We start from the raw sequence: 18,364 nt of genomic DNA, 5'->3' as shown, positions 1-18,364 counted from the left end.
TGAATGAGTTGTGTGACATTAAAACTTCAAAAATCTATCTTATTATGTTAACCAACACATTTACAGCAAGTTTATTGATTAATCTTTTCTAATTATGTAACAATAAATCCAAAATATTCGATAAACTAATGACATAGGAAGGGAAAAGGATGAGATTCTGAAGGGAGAATGGAGAAAGTTAGGCAAGAATTTAAAAAGGAGGTCCTTGGTAGTAGTATTATCTGGATTACTCCCAGTGCTATGAGTGACTGAGGGTAGAAATGGAAGGATTGAGCGGATGAATGTGTGATTGAGGAGCTGGATTGTTCAATCTCTTCTAGGGTAGAAGAAACCTGTACAAGAAGAATGGATTGCATTTGAATTGGAAGGGGAGTAATGTGCTGGCAGGGAGATTTGCTGGAGTTGCTCAGGAAAATTTAAACTAGTAAAGTGGGAGTGGGTGGGACCCGGGGAAATAGTGAGGAAAGAGATCAACTGGAGACTGGTACAGTTGGGAAAAGGAGTGAGTGAAACAGTCTGGGCAGGCATGGACAAAGCAGAGAACAACGTAGGACTGATAAATTAAACTGCTTTTGTTTCGATGCAAGGGGCCTAACAGGGAAGGCAGATGAACTCAGGGCATGGCTAGGAACATGTGACTGGGATATCATAGCAATTACAGAGATGTGGCTCATGGATGGACAGGACTGGCAGATTAATATTCTAGGATACAGGAAGGACAGAAAGGGAGGCAAGAAAGGAAGGGGAGTGGCGTATTTGAGAAGGGATAACATTATGGTTGTATTTAGGGAGAATAATCATGGAAATATGTCCAGTAAAGATACTTGGATGGAACTGAGAAATAAGAAAGGGATGACCACCTTCTTGGCATTGTATTATAGACCCCCTCCGTAGTCAGTGGAAAATTGGAGAGGAATTTGTTAAGTGTGTACAAGAAAATTTTCTAATTCAATATGTGGATATACCTACTAGAGAAGGTGCAAAACTTGACCTACTGGGAAATGAGGCAGGGCAGATGACTGGGTGTCAGTGGGGGAGCACTTTGGGGCCAGCGGCCATAATTCTATTATTTTTAAAATAGCGATGGAAACGGATAGACCAGATCTAAAAATTGAAGTTCAAAATTGAAGAAAGGCCGATTTTCATGGTATTAGGCAAGAACTTTCGAAAGCTGATTGGAGGCAGACGTTCACAGGTAAAAGGACAGCTAGAAAATGGGAAGCCTTCAAAAATGAGATAACAAGAATCCAGAGAAAGTATATTCCTGTTAGGGTGAAAGGAAAGGCTGGTAGGTTCAGGAAATGCTGGATGACTTGAATAATTGAGGGTTTGGTTAAGAAAAAGAAGGAAGCGTATGTCAGGTATAGGCAGGATACATCGAGTGAATCATCAGAAAAATATAAAGGTAGTAGAAGTATACTTAAGAGGGAAATCAGGAGAGCAAAAAGGGGACATGAGATAGCTTTGGCAAACACAGTTAAGGAGAATCCAAAGGGACTTTATAAATATATTAAGGACATAAGGGTAACTAGGGAGAGACTAGGGCTCCACAAAGATCAGCAAGGCAGCCTATGTGTAGAATGACAGGAGATGGGGGAGATACTAAATGAGTATTTTGCATCAGTGTTCACTGTGGAGAAGGACATGAAAGATATGGAATGTGGGGAAATAGATGGTGACATCTTGAAAAGTGTCCATATTACAGAGGAGAAGGTGCTGAATGTATTAAAATGCATAAAAGTGGGTAAATCCCCAGGACCTGATCACGTGTATCCTCGAAGTCTGGGGATAGCTAGGGACATAATTGCTGGGCCCTTGCTGAGATGGTTGCAGGTGAGGTGCCAGAAGACTGGAGATTGGCTAACGTGGTGTCACTATTTAAGAAAGGTGGTAAGGAAAAGCCAGGAACTAAGGACTGTGTGAGCCTTACGTCAGTGGTGGACATGTTGTTGGAGGGAATCCTGAGGGTCAGGATGTATATGTATTTGGAAAGACAAGGATTGATTCGGGATAGTCAACATGGCTTTGTGCAAGAGAAATTGTGACTCACTAACTTGATTGAGTTTTTTGAAGAAGTAATGCGGAGTATTTATGAGGGCAGAGTGGTGGATGTGATGTATATGGACTTCAGTAAGGCATTTGGCAAAGTTCCTCATGGTAGACTGATCAGCAAGGTTAGATCACATGGAATATACGGAGAACGAGCCATTTGGATACAGAATTGGTATGAAGGTAATTGCCAGAGGGTGGTGCTGGAGGGTTGTTTTTCAGACTAGAGGCCTGTGACCAGTGGTGTCACCTGTAAGTTTGCAGATGACACCAAAATCAGATAGAGTTTAATTTAGATAAATGTGAGATGCTGCATTTTGGAAAGATAAATCAGAGGAGGACTTATACACCTAATGGTAAGGACCTGGGGAGTGTTGCTGAACAAAGCTGCACCTTGGAGTGCAGATTCCTAGCTCCTTGAAAGTGGAGTCACAGGTAGATAGGATAGTGAAGAAGGCATTTGCTATGCTTTCCTTCATTGGTCAGAGTATTGAATATAGGCATTGTGAGGTCATGGTGCGGCTGTACAGGAAATTTGTTAGGCCACTTTTGGAATATTGTGTGCAAATCTGGTCTCCCTCCTATTGAAAGAATGTTGTGAAACTTTAAAGCGTTCAGTAAAGATTTACAAGGATGTTGCCAATGTTGAAGGATTTGAGCTACATGGAGAGGCTGTTTTCCCTGGAGCATCAGAGACTGAACGGTGACCTTATAGAGGTTTATAAAATCATGGGTGGCGGGGGGGGCGAGCATGAATAGGGTACATTGACTCGAGGGCATAGGTTTAGGGTGAGCGGGTAAAACTTTAAAAGGACCTAAGGGGCAACTTTTTCACACAGAGGGTGGTGTGTGTGTATGGAATGAGCTGCCAGGGGAAGTGGTGGAGGCTGGCACACTTAGAACATTTAAAAGGCATCTGGATGGTATATGAATAGGAAGGGTTTAGAGGGATATGGGCGAAGTGCTGGCAAATGGGACTAGATTAGGTGGGATATCTGGTTGGCCTGGATGAGTTGGAGCAAAGGGACTGTTTCCGCACTGTACACCTCTATCACTTTGTGACCCTAATTGATTTCTGTTGCATTGGTCATTCAATTTAGGAACTTAGAGCAATCATACAGATAAGATCAACCAGATTTTAAATCCTCAAAAAATTGTAAAACTAGAGTGAATGTTTACTTTTATCAAACTTTTAAATGGAGTATAACTCCTTTTTGAACAGTTTATTTTAATTATCTTTCAAAGGCATTAAAAAGTAGAGATGGCATGATTGATTACTATACTGAGGTGGCGATGTTTGAAGAGCAGGAAATTAGCTGGTGTATTGCTCTGGTACGCACTCTTAAACTCAAAATGGTAATTTTAGATTGCTGTGATTTCCTACTGTACAAATAAGGTGGGATACTTTTAAACACAGCACAACAAAATCATGTACTTCACATTGAGTATGTAAATTCATTTCCATGACTGGAAACTATAAAGGAATTTGTGTACAGTAGTTATTGGGGAGCTCAGAAAGACCATTGAGATCATTTTATCTGCAATGAAAACATTGACAGCTTGATTCAGCTGGTAGCACCCTTCTGTTTGAATTAGAAGATTTAGTTTAAAGCACACTCCAAGGAAAATACCACATCACTCACTGTCAGGAAAATGTAAGCATTCTTCTCCTGATGGAAGTTGAAGGGCACTCAGGCTGTGGAACTAGCCTGCATTAATCCTTTATTCCCATCAATTCCACTCATAACCTACACTTGTTAACAGGCGTTAACAAGGATTCTCCTTAAGTATTGAGTTTAGGTACAAAATATAATATCAAGCCCAAACTGCCATTTTAGTTAGAGGCCTGTACAGTGGCATCATTGTGACTTCCTTGTCAGGTCAACATGTTTGAAAAAAGCCAACAAGCTCCAGATTGTTTTTTGCCTCTTCACGTTTTTAGCTGGATGAGCAGACAGAACCCCTGCTCTCCACATGGAAACCTTGGGTCTCAATTGACCCGTCTCAACACCATCCCCAGCCTGATGTTGAGGCCCTTCCAAATACTTCCCTGATGTATCATTTAGCTACCGTTAGTAGGTTCTTAGTTGTCCAGATAACTGCCACTGTACTCTAAGAAAATTAAATGTACTGAACCTGTCTTGAGAAGCTTCTGAGACTTTTCTGATGAAATGCTGTATAAATGTTATTCTGCGTGGCTGTATCACTGAGACATCATGAACATAGAGGTATGCCATAAAACACATGAATAAGGCCTGGTTATTGTTCCAAATGCAAGAAGAGTTTTCACTGAGAATAACATTGTAAAAAGAAATGAACTCAAAGCACAGACCATTGCATTTATTTTTCCAACATTTGAATTCAGTCCATAGTAATTAAGTGCATCTTTTGGCACTGAAGCAGCCATCTTTAGCTCTAATGTTCTGCAGGGTTTGAATCCAAGTCAAATTGTGCTAATCTGAAACAAACACAAATTAACATGTTTCAGGAATTCAAGAGCATGTAATGTTAAAATCAAGTCAGGAAAGGTGAACTGACTTCTCTCACCACTCTACTTCTATATTAGTGACAACAGGTTTGAATTTAACACAATAAGGGTATTGTGAATGTAATAAATAAATACTTAACTGTGTCCAACTTAGTGTAAAAAATAAGCCAGTCAGGTTCCTTAACTTAGCAAGTAAGGAATTTGCTTCATATCTGAAGCTCACTGAATCAAACAGGCAGAAATCATTAATAAAAGGTTTAAATTTATTGATATATACATATATATCCAACTACCCACTTATTACTACCTATTAGCTCAGTTGGTTGGATGGCTGGTTTGTGCTACAGAGTGATGTCAACAGCAGCAGTTCAATTTCCCCAGGTTAAACTCGCCACCAGTAGTCTCTGTAATGAAACTGCAGTTCTTTGGTCCTCTGGGAATAGAGTTGTAGAGTCATACAGCACAGAAACAGTCCAACCAGTCCATGCTGAACATAATCGCAAGCTTAATTAATCCCACCTGCCAGTTCCTGGCACATATCCCTCCAAATCTTTCCTATTCATGTACTTGTCTAAGTGAGTTTTAAACATTGTAACTATGCCCACATCCACCATTTCCTCAGCAAGTCCATTCCATACACAAACCACTCTCTATGTGAATAAAATTGCCTCTCATTTTTTTTAAATCTCTCTCCTCTCACCTTAAAAATGTGCCCCCAGTCTTGAAATCCCCATCCTAGGGAAAAGACACTTACCTTTAATTCTGTCTATATCCTTTATGATGTTATAAACCTCTGTAAGGTTACCTCTCAAACTCCTACACTCCAGTGAGAAATGGCCCAGCCTATCCAGCCTTTCTTCATAACTCAAGCCTTCCATACCCAGCAACATTCTGATAAATCTCTTCTGAATTCTCCCCAACTTAATAATATCCTTCCTGTAACTGGGCAACCAGAACTGGACCCAGTACTCTAGAAGAGGCCTCACCAATGTCCTATACAACCTCAACATAACTTCCCAAATCCTATGCTCAAAGGACTTAGCAACGAAGGCTCAGGCAACTTTGCCTTACCTTTGCTTTAAAAAGTGTTTTCAAAGTGTCCAAGATATAAATGACAAGTAGTTGTAGGTGGGACAGAGACAGGATGTAGTGAAAATATTGGGAAGGTTTCTCATGTGATGGAACAAAGGGATTGGTTAAACTGTGTCTGCTTTAATGCAAGGTGTGTCAGAAATAAGAGTGATGAACTTAGAGAATAGATCAGTACTTGGAGCTATGATGTTGTGGCCACAACGGAGATGAGGGTTTCACAGAGGCAGGAATGGTTGCGAGATGTTCCAAGGTTTAGAATATTTAAAATGAACAGGGAGAGTGGAAAAAGAGGAGGGGTATAGCATTGCTAATCAGAGAATGCATCATGGCTACAGAAACGATAGTTGTTGAGGAAGGTTTGTCTACTGAGTTGGTATGGGTGGCAATTAGGAACAGCAAGGGAGCAACCACCTCACTGGGGGTTTTCTACAGGCACCCTAACAGCAGTAGGGAGATTGAAGAACTTATAGGCCGGCAGATTTTGGGAAAATGTAGATGTAGCAGGGTTGTTGTTATGGGTGATTTCAATTTTCCCAATATCAACTTGAAACCTCCTTAATGCAGATAGTTTGGATTAAAGACAGGAATCTTGGCAGTGTAGAGGAACAGAGTGATCTTAGTGTTCAAGTACATAGATCTCTCAAAGTTGCCACCCAAGTGGATAGGGTTGTTAAGAAAGCATATGGTGTTTTAGCTTTCATGAACAGGGGGATTGGGTTTAAGAGCTGCGAGGTTTTGCTACAGCTCTACAAGTCCCTGGTGAGACCACACTTGGAATATTGTGTCCAGTTCTGGTCATTCTACTTTAGGAAAGATACTGAGACTTTGGAGAGGGTGCAAAAAAGGTTTAACAGGATGCTGCCTGGATTAGAGGGCTTGCGTTATGAAGAGACATTTATTAAGCTCAGACTTCTCTCTCTGGAGAAAAGGAGAAAGAGAGGTGACCTGATCAAGGTATACAGGTAGTGAGAGGCATGGATAGAGTCAATAGCCATAGACTTTTCCCCAGGGCAGAATTGACTGGCACAAGGGGTCATAGTTTTAAGATATAGGAGAAAGGTATAGAGGCAACATCAAAGGTAGGTTCTTTACGCAGAGAGATGTGGATGCATGGAATGCGTTGCCTTGGTGGTGGCGGAAGCAGAGTCATTAGGGACATTTAAGTGACTGCTGGACATGCACATGGATAGCAGTGAATTGAGGGGTGTGTAGGTTATTTTATCTTACATTAGGATTAATTCTCGGCACAACATCATGGACCAAAGGGCCTGTTCTGTGGTGTATTTTTCTATGTTCTATAACATTTATAAATAAATTAATACAACCAATGACATTATAAATTAATTTATTAAATAATAATTTTTCATTACAAGAGTTACAGTGTTCATCATATGCTGTCTCTATTTGTACAACCAATGGCCACAGAAGCATAAATGTAAAATAATGTCTTGGAGCAGAGCCAAGGCAAGCTATTCATAACATCTTCATCAGTGTCAGTGGTCTTACTGGTCCAATAGCTCATGTTAGTGGACTGTATCATATCACAGTACAACCATGAGCTTCTCTAAATTGGCAATTAACTGATCACAGCACTTAGATCATAATTGTTCCATTGGGAAATCTGTTATCAGAATAGCAAAGAAAGTATATTGCTTGGATAATGTTTGGCCAACTTCTGTTATACCTGACCAAGACATGTTTGGCACTGTTACCAGGTAAAAAGAACAACCTCCAGCTATGCCACCCTAAATGAAAAAAAAGTCTATATTCAATCACCATAGCTGCCATTTATACTTTTGTCAGCTTACTACCTATGTTAGTGAAATAAGCTTTCAATTTCAGCTCCCATTTTAATGTTTAAAGTGGCTATAGTATTTTTATCAAATACATTTTTGTATTGTTTTATAAGATGCAGGTTTTCTATAGTGCAGGTCATTCTTCTATTGTGTTGTTTTGAGATGTGGGCATCACTGGCTGTGCCAGCATTTGTTGCCCAGAGGGCAGTTAGGAGTCAACCACATTACTGTGTCTGGAGTCGCATGAAGGCCAGCCCAGGTAAAGATGACAGATTCCTTTCCTAAAGGGCATTAGTGAACCAAATGGACTTTTCCTGCTAATCAACAATGGTTTCATGGTCATCATTAGAGCTTAATTCCAGACTTCTATTGAATTGAAATTCCGCCATCTGCCATGCTGAGATTCAAACTCAGGTCCCCAGAACATTATCTGGGTCTCTACGTTGATTGTCTAGCAATAATATCACTCAGCCATCATCTCCCCTGTATTAATCTTGCAAACAGAGCAAAAAAATTTCAAAAGTGATAATGCAAATGTTGCTTAGTTACTGGAACTGATCATTCACTTTATAGAGTTTCATGTTCAGATTTCAATCATTTCCTCCTAACAGGTTCCACAGTTTGGCATCCCGACTGTAAGAAGTCTACCAGGGCTGAAGAGAAACAAAGGGTGAGTACATAATGCAAACAAGCAACAATATGAGTGCTAATCATACACATATGCATTATCCAGTTACCATGGATTTGATTTCATCTGGTTCATTCTTTTTGTGTAGAAAACTAGTTTACTTCTCTCCTGAGTCTACTACCCTCTTCTATTTTACCAAGTGGAGAAAATTTCCTCAGCTTGTTGCACAAAATATAACCTTAAAATGCTTTTATAGAATGTGTCTATGATTTTGGTGAATGTAGTGTAGAGAAAATATTATCAGAGAAATGGAATGTGTATGATTTGCATTCATGACACATGGTGAAGATTAGTGACTGCTCCTTAGTTGTGAGATTTTGTTAATCACAGGGATTTTGATATCTTCGATTTAGCATTGGTATAATTCTGAGTGCACAAAGTGGAGCAAAAGTATAATTAACCAGCCTCAGCACGAGGGCAGCTGGGGAGCAGAGCTTAGCGCAACAGGAGTGACTCAAACCCATTAAACTCTGAATAGTGGAAATAGCATCCCATTTGATTAGCACTTGCTTCAAGTATTAAACATTTACTTCCTCTGAACAGAGCTGCACAGAGACAGCAATATGCACCTTAACCACTGTAGCAGTTCACCAAGGCTCTTTCAGTAGCACCTTCCAAACATCTGACCTCTAGCACTTTGAAGAACAAGGTCAACAGGCACTGGGGAGCACCACTACCTGCAAGCTCCCCTCCAAGTCTCACACTAACCTGTCTTAGCAATACATTGTCATTGGGTCAAAATTCTGAAACTCCCTCCACAATAACAAAATTAAATTTGTAAAATCGAGTGAACGTATGAACAAGGAATAAAAGTCAATTAGAGGAACTTGTAAAAAGCAATTTTTGAAATTGTCTTGCAAAGGTTTCAGAGAATGTGAATGATATTTCATTGTAAATTTGTTGGCTTTCATCATTGGATTAGGATAGCTCATGAAGAAGGAGAATGGGATCTGTTAGCCTGCAGACACAAAATTAATCTGCAGTAAAACCATGCTGTTAACCTTGAAGCCAAGTTGACAGTCAAATTCTTAAGCAGAAGCAGTAAGTTATTTTATGCCATGTAATTGTTGCTTTAAAGTTATAATGGGGCAATATAATAACAGGTTCGCAGTGAGGCAATGTACAAAGTAATATTGGCCTGTCTCTCAGATCAATAGTGAACACTGAAACAAATTGTTTCTATAATTAGAAAGTTAATTGTCATTAAGATCATTCAAACTTTCAAATCTATGTACCCTCTTTAAATTAAGAAATAAATGGAGAATTGAATGCTCTCATTGAAATTGGGAAATAGCACTTGCTTTGTGGTACAAAACATTTGTCCTGTTTGTTGAATTGACAGAGTATTGTAATTTTTATCCATGTCCTCCATTCCTAACAAAGACGTTTTGCAACCTTATCCTTCTATGGAAGTAATGCAGAGACAGGAAAACAAGCCTTCATCAGATTTTTCAATGGAATGAAGTGGCTGTATCGTATCCTAGCATGCAGATGAATTAATATCTTTGTGTGAAGTTCCTCTGGACTGTATTTTAACAGACACATTACTGTCTTTTTTTCTAGTACAATATGTCTACTTATTTTGGCAAATATTCCATTTATCAAGATGTATGAATCAGGCAATCTCAACAAAAGAACAGAAAAGGCTTTTTAATTACATCATTTTGATTTAAGAGAGAAGATCAAATTATGTAAAAGAAATAATTCTTTTACGATCATAAGATATAGGAGAAGAATTAGACCATTCAGCCCATCACGTCTGCTCTGGCATTTGATCATGGCTGAGATCTTTCTCAACCCCATTCTCCTGGCTTCTCTCCATAACCATTGATCCCCTTACAAATTAAGAAGCTATCTATCTCTGTCTTCAAGACACTTTGATTTGCCCTCCACAGCCTTCTATGGTAATGAGTTCCACAGATTAACCATGCTCTGGCAGAAGATATTTCTCTTCATCTCAGTTCTAAAGAGTCATCCTTTCATTGTGAGGCTATGCTCTCAGGTCTTCATCTCTCTTCCTAGTGGAAACATCTTCTCCATGTCCACTCTATCCAGGCCTGTCAGTGTTCTGTAAGTTTCAATGAGATGGCCCCCTCATGCTTCTAAACTCCATTGAGTATAGACCCAGAGTCCTCAACCATACCTTATACGACAAGCCCTTCATCCCAGGGATCCTTCTTGTCAGCTCTCTCTAGGCCCCCCTCCAATGCCAGCACATTTTTAGATATGGAGCCAAAAACTGTTCACAATATTGCAAATGTGGTCTAACTAGAATGTTATGTAACCTCAACAATACATCTCTGTTCTTGGATTCTAGCACTCTTGAAATGAATTCATTTCAATGCTAACATTGCATTTGCCTTCCTAACTGCGGACTGAGCCTGCACGGTAACCTTAAGAGAAACCTGAACTAGCACTCCCAAGTCCCTTCGTGCTTCAGGTTTCCAAAGCATTTCCCCATTTAGAAAATAGTCTCTGATTCCATTCTTCTGACCAAAGTGCATGACTTCACACTTTCCCATATTGTATTCCATCTACCACTTCCTTGCTCACTCTCCCAGTCTGTCCAAGTCCTTCCACAGCTTCGCCACTTCCTCAACTTTCTCTTTCCCTTCATCTATCTTTGTGTCATCTGCAAACTTAGCAACAATACCCCCATCCAGGTAGTTAATATATAACGTGAATAGTTGTGGTCCCAACATGGATCCCTGCAGAACTGCACTAGCTGCTGGCTGCCATCCTGAAAAAGATGCCTTTATCCCACTTGATACCTTCTGCCAGTTTACCAATCCTCTATCCATGCCAGTACCTTGCTCTTAACACCATGGACTCTTATCTTATTTAACAGCCTCCAGTGTGGCACTTTGCCAAAGGCCTTCTGGAAATCCAGATAGATCATGTCAACTAGCTCTCCTTTGTCTAACTTATAGAGTCATATACTCATAGAGATCTGCAGCATGAAAACAGATGCTTTGGTCCAGTTCATGTGTGCCATCCAGATATCCCTAAATAAATCTAGTCCCTCAAAACCATTCCTATTCATCTAACCATCCAAACGCCTTTTAAATGTAATTGTACCAGCCTCCACCACTTCCTCTGGTAGCTCATTCCATACACGCACCACCCTTTGGGTGAAAACGTTGCCCCTTTGGTCCCTTTTCCCTTCTCACCTTAAATCTATTTCCCCTAGTTTTGAAAAGACCTTGTCTATTTATCCTGTCCATGCTGTTCCTGGTTTTATATACCTCTATAAGGTCACCCTCAGCCTCTAACGCTCCAGGGAAAATAGCTCCAGTCTATTCAGCCTCTCCCTATTGCTTGTTATCTCCTCAAGGAGTTCCAATAAATTTGTCAGGCATGACCTCCCCTTAATGAAGCCATAATGACTCAGCCCTATTTTACCATGCACTTCCAATTATTATGTAATCACACTCTTAATAGTGAACTCTAATTTTTTACCAATGAACGAGATCAGGCTAACTGACCTCTAGTTTCCTGCTTTCTGCCTCCCTCCTTTCTCAAACAGGGATGTTACATTAGCCATTTTCCTGTCATCAGGGACCCTCTTGACTGTAGTGATTCTTGAAAGATCACATTCAATTCCTGCACAATCTTGTCAGCTATCCTCTTCAGAAACCTTGGGTGTAGTCCGCATGGTCCTGGTGATTTATCCACCTTCAGATTTCAGTTTCACCAGCACCTTTTCCTCACCTCTGCCCCTGACTCTCTTGAAGTTCTGGTATGCTGCTGAGGTCTTTCACCATGAAGATTGATGCAAATTACCTATTCGGTTCCTCTGCCAATTCTTTACTCGTTATTACAACTTCTGCTGCCTCATTTTCTAGCAGTCTACACTTGCCTCACTCTTACCTTTATTAACATGATTTGACTTCAGCAGTTTAAAAAATATGTAACTTTACAAACAGCTTTTTTAGCAATAAAGTGGACAGTTTATTTTTAATTGCACACAATTTTTGGGAAAGGTTTTCCAACCAAATGTCCAAATGACGATGCGATAGTGAACTGTTTGAATGTGGAATTATTTTGAGGCATGAACTGATGCTGAAGTGAATTGGGCTGTGGTTCCCATGCAATTGATTAGAGCACAACTTCTGAATGCCCAATTCCAATACGTACTTCAGTGAAGTGAAGTGCATTTTCAGGTTAGCCCTGTCACTAATAAAGGACCTCTCGAAAGAAATAATTTAGTGATTTAATTCTCCATTAAGGGTCATAGAGTCATAGGGATGTACAGCATGGAAACAGACTCTTCGGTCCAACCCGTCCATGCCAACCAGCTATCCCAACCCAATCTAGTCCCACCTGCCAGCACCTGACCCATATCCCTCCAAACACTTCCTATACCCATTCAAATGACTCTTAAATGTTGCAATTGTACCAGCATCCACCACTTCCTCTGGCAGCTCATTCCATGCATGTACCACCCTCTGTGTGGAAAAAGTTGGCCCTTAGGTTTCTTTTATATCTTTCCCCTCTCACCCTAAACCTATACCCTCTAATTCTGGACTCCCCGACCCCAGGGAAAAGACTTTGCCTATTTACCCTATCCATGCCCCACATAATTTTGTAAACCTCTATAAGGTATTTGCTGTTCTATATAAGAAAATGATGACAAAATGATGATGGTGTCACCCTTCACTAGCTGCTGGAGTACAACATTCTGACACTCTGAACATTGTTGGGAACTCCTTTCGGATACTTTAGTAATCTAACCTTCCACTATGGAGCAAGATCAACTCATTCTTGGATCAGGTACATAACATCAAAGGGGGAGAGATCATTGTCATCCATACTCAAAACATTAGCTTACTTTCTCACTATGGATGCTGCCTGACCTGCTATGATCACCAACATTTTTTTGTTTTCCATAAATAAGATTTTATTTGATTTATTAGAGATGGTTTATAAATTACCTGAATATCAATGATGCAGCATTTGTTATTCAAAGCCTGCCACTAGCCAACTCATAGCTCTCATTTGACTGAGAGATTTCTCATCATATCAGCCGATATCTGATGTCGTTGAAGGAAGCCAGATGAAGGGCTTATGCTCGAAACATCGATTCTCCTGTTCCTTGGATGCTGCCTGACCTGCTGTGCTTTTCCAATACTGCACTCTCAACTCCAATCTCCAGCATCTGCAGTCTTCACTTTTTCCTAGTTGATATCTGATGTAACGTGCAATGACGATAGATTTGAGGATAGAGAAAAAGCAACTTGCAAATAGGTTTTCCATACAGATTCCAGCAGCTACACTAGGTTGCTCCTAAAACTTATTTGTTATTAGTTTTGTGTATTATTAATATTGAATGGCAAAATATTAATTCTTAAGTTTTTTAATGGACATTAGTAAGTAGCTTGTTTGACTGATATGTGATAAAATATTCATGGACACACACACCTTTTACAATCAGTTTCAGTGAACAGTGTGTGTTTTCCATCCATACATACTAGAGGCCAGCCCAGAAATGATGTATACCTTTAATAACCTCAATCAAAACCGGAATTCCCTTGAAAAGGGAGTCATCCAGATCATCCTTGTAAGAAGAGCTACATTGCACTAGCTGACCTACCATCTTGTTATTCAAGATGAACATTTTCACAGAAGCAATTCTTCACTTTCTATTTTGGGAAGTGTTCTGTGATTGTCAGTAAGTTAATATTGTTACTACTTTTCAGAAATTAACAACAATAGACAATACATTAATGAACCAATGCAAAATATCAATAAATTTCACGTTATCTAGAGTCTTACAGCATGATTTTCAATGGTTCAGATTACAAGGAATTAATTTGAACAAGTGGTTTTGCTACTTGGTTTATTAGAGCAAAACAAATGGAAGGAAATCATTTTTACTTGTCTCTTTTATCAGAATCTAAAACTATTTTATTTTACTTATGTAAGGGTAACTGTTAAAGAAATGCAGACAGCTCAGTCCAAACAGGTTTGTTTTTCACACTTCCTTGCCTCATCTTGTGTGGGCCACCCGCACTGAGTTAGCAGGCAGTCCTTGTATAAAGTCTGATTCACTTACCTACTGACAGATCATTTCATCCACTGCTCCATTTGTTGCAATCAATCCATTCGCCTTGCTCAGATCAATTTCTGTTGAAATATCGCAGAATTGTTCCCTTATATGATTCAGCAAACAACCAGGAAGAGAAAAAATGAATGTTTATGGGGAATTATGATTTGGAGATGCCGGTGTTGGACTGGAGTCTACAAAATTAAAAATCTCACAACCCCGGGTTATAGTACAAAGGTTCATTTGGAAGCACTAGCTTTCGGGACACTGCTCCTTCATTAAGTAGTTGTGGAGTATAAGATTGTAAGACAAGATAATCTTATACTCCACAACCACCTGATAAAGGAACAGTGCTCCAAAAGCTACTGCTTCCAAATAAACCTGTTGGGACTATAACCTGGTGTTATGTGATTTTTAATTGTGGGGAATTAGACTGTTTAAAAGTTCAGCCAATGTCTATATGCATGAAGGAGGAGAATGTGAGGACTGCAGATGCTGGAGATCAGAGTCAAGAGTGTGGTGCTGGAAAAGTACAGCAGGTCAGGTAGCATCCGAGGAGCAGGAGAACCAACATTTTGGGCATAAGCCCTTCATCAGTATTCTCCAGAACATTGAGTTTCCTGCTCCTTGAGTGCTGCTTGACTTGCTGTGCTTTTCCAGTACCTCACACTCGGCTCTGTATGCATAAAACCATATTTCTTTTAGTATATTCCAAATTGTTCAAAACATCCCTTTTATTTTGATGTTCTTAATATTTGAACCCTCCATCACAACTTGTACAAGTAGAATTAGACCATAAGATATAGGAACAGAATTGGTCATTCAGCCCATCACATTCGATCTGCCATTTGATCATGGCTGATACCTTTCTCAGCCCTAATCTCCTGCCTTCTCCCCATAATTTCTGATCCCTTAATATTCAAGAAGAACCTATCTATCTCTGTCTTCTTAAAATTCAATGATTCGGCCTCCACAGCCTTCGGTGGCAATTTGTTTGACAGATTCATCACCTTGTGAAGAAAATCCTCCTCGTCTCAATTCTAAAGGGTCATCCCTTCATTCTGAGTGTGTGCCCTGAATCCTCATCTCTCCTTCTAGTGGAAATATCTTCTCCATGTCCACTCCATCCAAGCCTCTCTGTTTTCTCTAAGTATCAAAGCGATGGCCCCTCATCCTTCTAAACTCCAGAGTCCTCAACCCCTCCTCACGAAACAAGTCCCTCATCCTTCTTGTAAATCTCCCGTGGAACCCCTCCAAGGCCATCACATCCTTCCTTACATGCATAGCATAAAAACTGCTCACAGTATTCCAAATATGGTCTGATCAGAACCTTATACAGTGTGAGCAGTACATTCCTGCTCATGTATTCTAGCTGTCTTGAAATGAATGCTAACTGCCAAGTGCACCTGCATGTTCATCTTAAGAGAATCCTAAAGTAGGACTCCTAAATCCCTTTGTGTTTCAGATTTCTGAAGCCTTTCCCTATCCGGAAAATGGTCTGTTATCCAATTCTTCCTCTCAAAGTGTGTAATCTTATACTTTCCCACATTGTACTCTATTTGCCACTTCGTTGCCTATTAACCTAGCCTGTCCGAATCCTTCGGCAGCTCCTCCCACCTCCTCAACACTACCTGCCCCTCCACTAATATTTGTATCATCTGCAAGGATTTGTATCATCAGAAAGGAACATGCTATTTTCAGTCATCTTTAATTTTCCCTGGGCAATGCTCCCATGCAGTTTCCTGTCTGTCTGGTCTCCTGCCAAGAGCATTAAAACAAAAATTAATTTCAGAACAGGAGAAGAAAATAAATCAATTCTATTCAGCTCTTCAAGCTCTGGATATCACACATTTTTATTCATGATTTGATCCAACGTTTTTGTTCAGTCTGCTGAAAAAGCAGTATTTTTTTTAATTCAGCCATCTCAATGTGATATTAATTATTACAGTAATTGTATTAAAAGCTTATTCATGCCAAATTTTGACTAGGCTCGGTTTCTGAACAAGCCGCGCTGAAAGCTCCATTTTTGAGTAGTGGGCAGACAATAGGTGCAGGAGTAGGCCGTTCTGCCCTTCGAGACAGCACCACCATTCGTTATGATCATGGCTGATCATCCTCAATCAGTATCCTGTTCCTGCCTTATCCCCATAACCCTTGATTCCACTATCCTTGAGAGCTCTATCCAAGACCTTTAGGTCAGTTCACTTTCGAAAGGCTGGAATCTCTGTTTTATTGCAAAACCTCAGCAGGAAATTGTTAATTTATTAATTTTTCTAAAAAAAACCAATATAATCCGTGTACATTTGATCATTTATATAAGTACCCTCATCAAGTCAAGGATAATGTTATTTTAATTTATATATCACTGAAAAGCCCTGCCATTGATCTTCAATAGCAAGACTATGTCTTTAAAACAAACCACAGGCAAGTTTTGCCAGCTGGGGTTATTAAGTGTCTAAGGATGTAATGTGTTTGTGATTAATTTAGAACGATTTGTAGGTGGCTATTTCCTAACATAGCAAATCAAACATATGAAATCTTTATTAATAATAAGAATAATCTTATGTTTCAAACCATTAAATTATTTTTATTGGTCCTGAATCTTAGGTCATTGGCACAAATTAAATTCAGTATGTGGAGCATTTAAACTATAAATTATTCACGGTTTATTGTGCTAGATTTAAGGATTTTATAAAGAGGAAATTATTTAGTGCATTAGACTTACATATATATAATGTGAATACATTAGATTAAGCATACAAACCTAACATTATACTTCACTATTTCTTATTCGATTGCAGTGCAGATTATGTGAGCTTGCAACAGTGTCAAGAGGAAATGACAGTATGGTGCAGAGTAAATTACAGTGCCATCAATATTGTCTGCCAGGAAGCAGTTGATTTAATGGTCATTATAACATTTAGCAAAGAGAGTGCTGTGATTGTAACCAACAAGCAACCAGCACACTCAGCTGGAATTTGGTTTGTTTGAGCCTCCTATTATAATTAACTTGATAAATTTATAATTGATTATAGGTAGCCGATTCTGAGTTAAAACTGTTTAAGTGAAAAGCGTTTTAATTGTGCCAAGTTCTCTTGAGATTTTTGACAGTCTGTTTCATTTAAAAACACTAAGGTCGACAGAACTCCACAATTATCACTTTTCTCAAACTGAAATCCATGTAGTTTTCATTTCTAGATGTGGCGGTAAATAGGTCAATTGATCCTTTCCATACATTTTGATGTGACAAATTTAAACAATGTTTTTTTTCAATTATCTGGTATGATTAGATTATATTCCCTGCAGTATGGAATCAGGCCTTTCAGCCCAACAAGTCCACACTGACACTCTGAAGAGTAACCTACCCAGACCCATTCCTCTAGCCTGTATTTACCCCTGACTAATGCACCTCACACTTTGGGCAATCTTGCATGGCCAATTCACCTGACCTGCACATCTTTGGATTGTGGGAGGAAACCCACACAAAAACATGGAGAATGTGCAAACTCCACACAGGCAGTCGTCTGAGGCAGGAATTGAACCAGGGTCCCGAGTACTATGAGGCAGCAGTGCTAACCACTGAGTCACCATGTTGTGAGCTTTCTTGGCAATCAACATATTGCAGTGGCAAAGACATGAAAAGGTGGGAAGATGAGTTTTCTATCACAAGTGCCATCCAGCAAAGCCTATTGTGTGCGGAAGGATAGATCCCTTATTAACAGACACTCAGTACCTAATTGAGATACCTGGCCGTGGGAATGGGGTCTGCTGAAAGAGAACTCCTTGCTTTTGTTTCTGAATGCCCCTGCCACACATTCCCCTCCCCTCTTCCTGCAATACCTACCCCACCCACATACATCTTTCCAAGGGTCAAGTACTGATCCATAGAGAGGCCTCCGTGGATTACTTCAGTAATCTTTGATTGGCTGGCAGCTCTCAGGGACAGAATTTACAGCTGATACGGTTCTTATCTCAGTAGGAAGTCTGTCACTTACTCTGCAGTAGTATTGGGCCTGTCAGTGGAAAGGAGACCTGGGACATTTACTCACACTAGGTGAAAATGAAGACTGCAGATGCTGGAGATTAGAGTCAAGATTAGAGTGGTGCTGGAAAAGCACAAAAGGTCAGGCAGCATCCGAGGACCAGAAAAATTGATGTTTCGAGCAGGAGTCCTTCCACCAGACATCCAAATTAACATGCAAATT

General features: G+C 39.8%; 1 protein-coding gene across 1 annotated transcript in view; it reads left to right on the top strand.

The window, feature by feature from the left end:
• Positions 1 to 18,364, top strand: part of ablim1b (actin binding LIM protein 1b) — a 252,406-nt gene that overhangs the window by 171,618 nt on the left and 62,424 nt on the right. The window contains exon 8 of the mRNA XM_060841799.1: positions 8,037 to 8,095. Coding sequence (XP_060697782.1) covers positions 8,037 to 8,095 — 59 coding nt within the window. The remainder of the gene's footprint in view (positions 1 to 8,036; positions 8,096 to 18,364) is intronic.

The sequence above is a fragment of the Hemiscyllium ocellatum genome, chromosome 22, assembly GCF_020745735.1.
Source record: "Hemiscyllium ocellatum isolate sHemOce1 chromosome 22, sHemOce1.pat.X.cur, whole genome shotgun sequence".
Taxonomy (NCBI): Eukaryota; Metazoa; Chordata; class Chondrichthyes; order Orectolobiformes; family Hemiscylliidae; genus Hemiscyllium; species Hemiscyllium ocellatum.
This window is presented reverse-complemented; position numbering and strand designations above follow the sequence as displayed.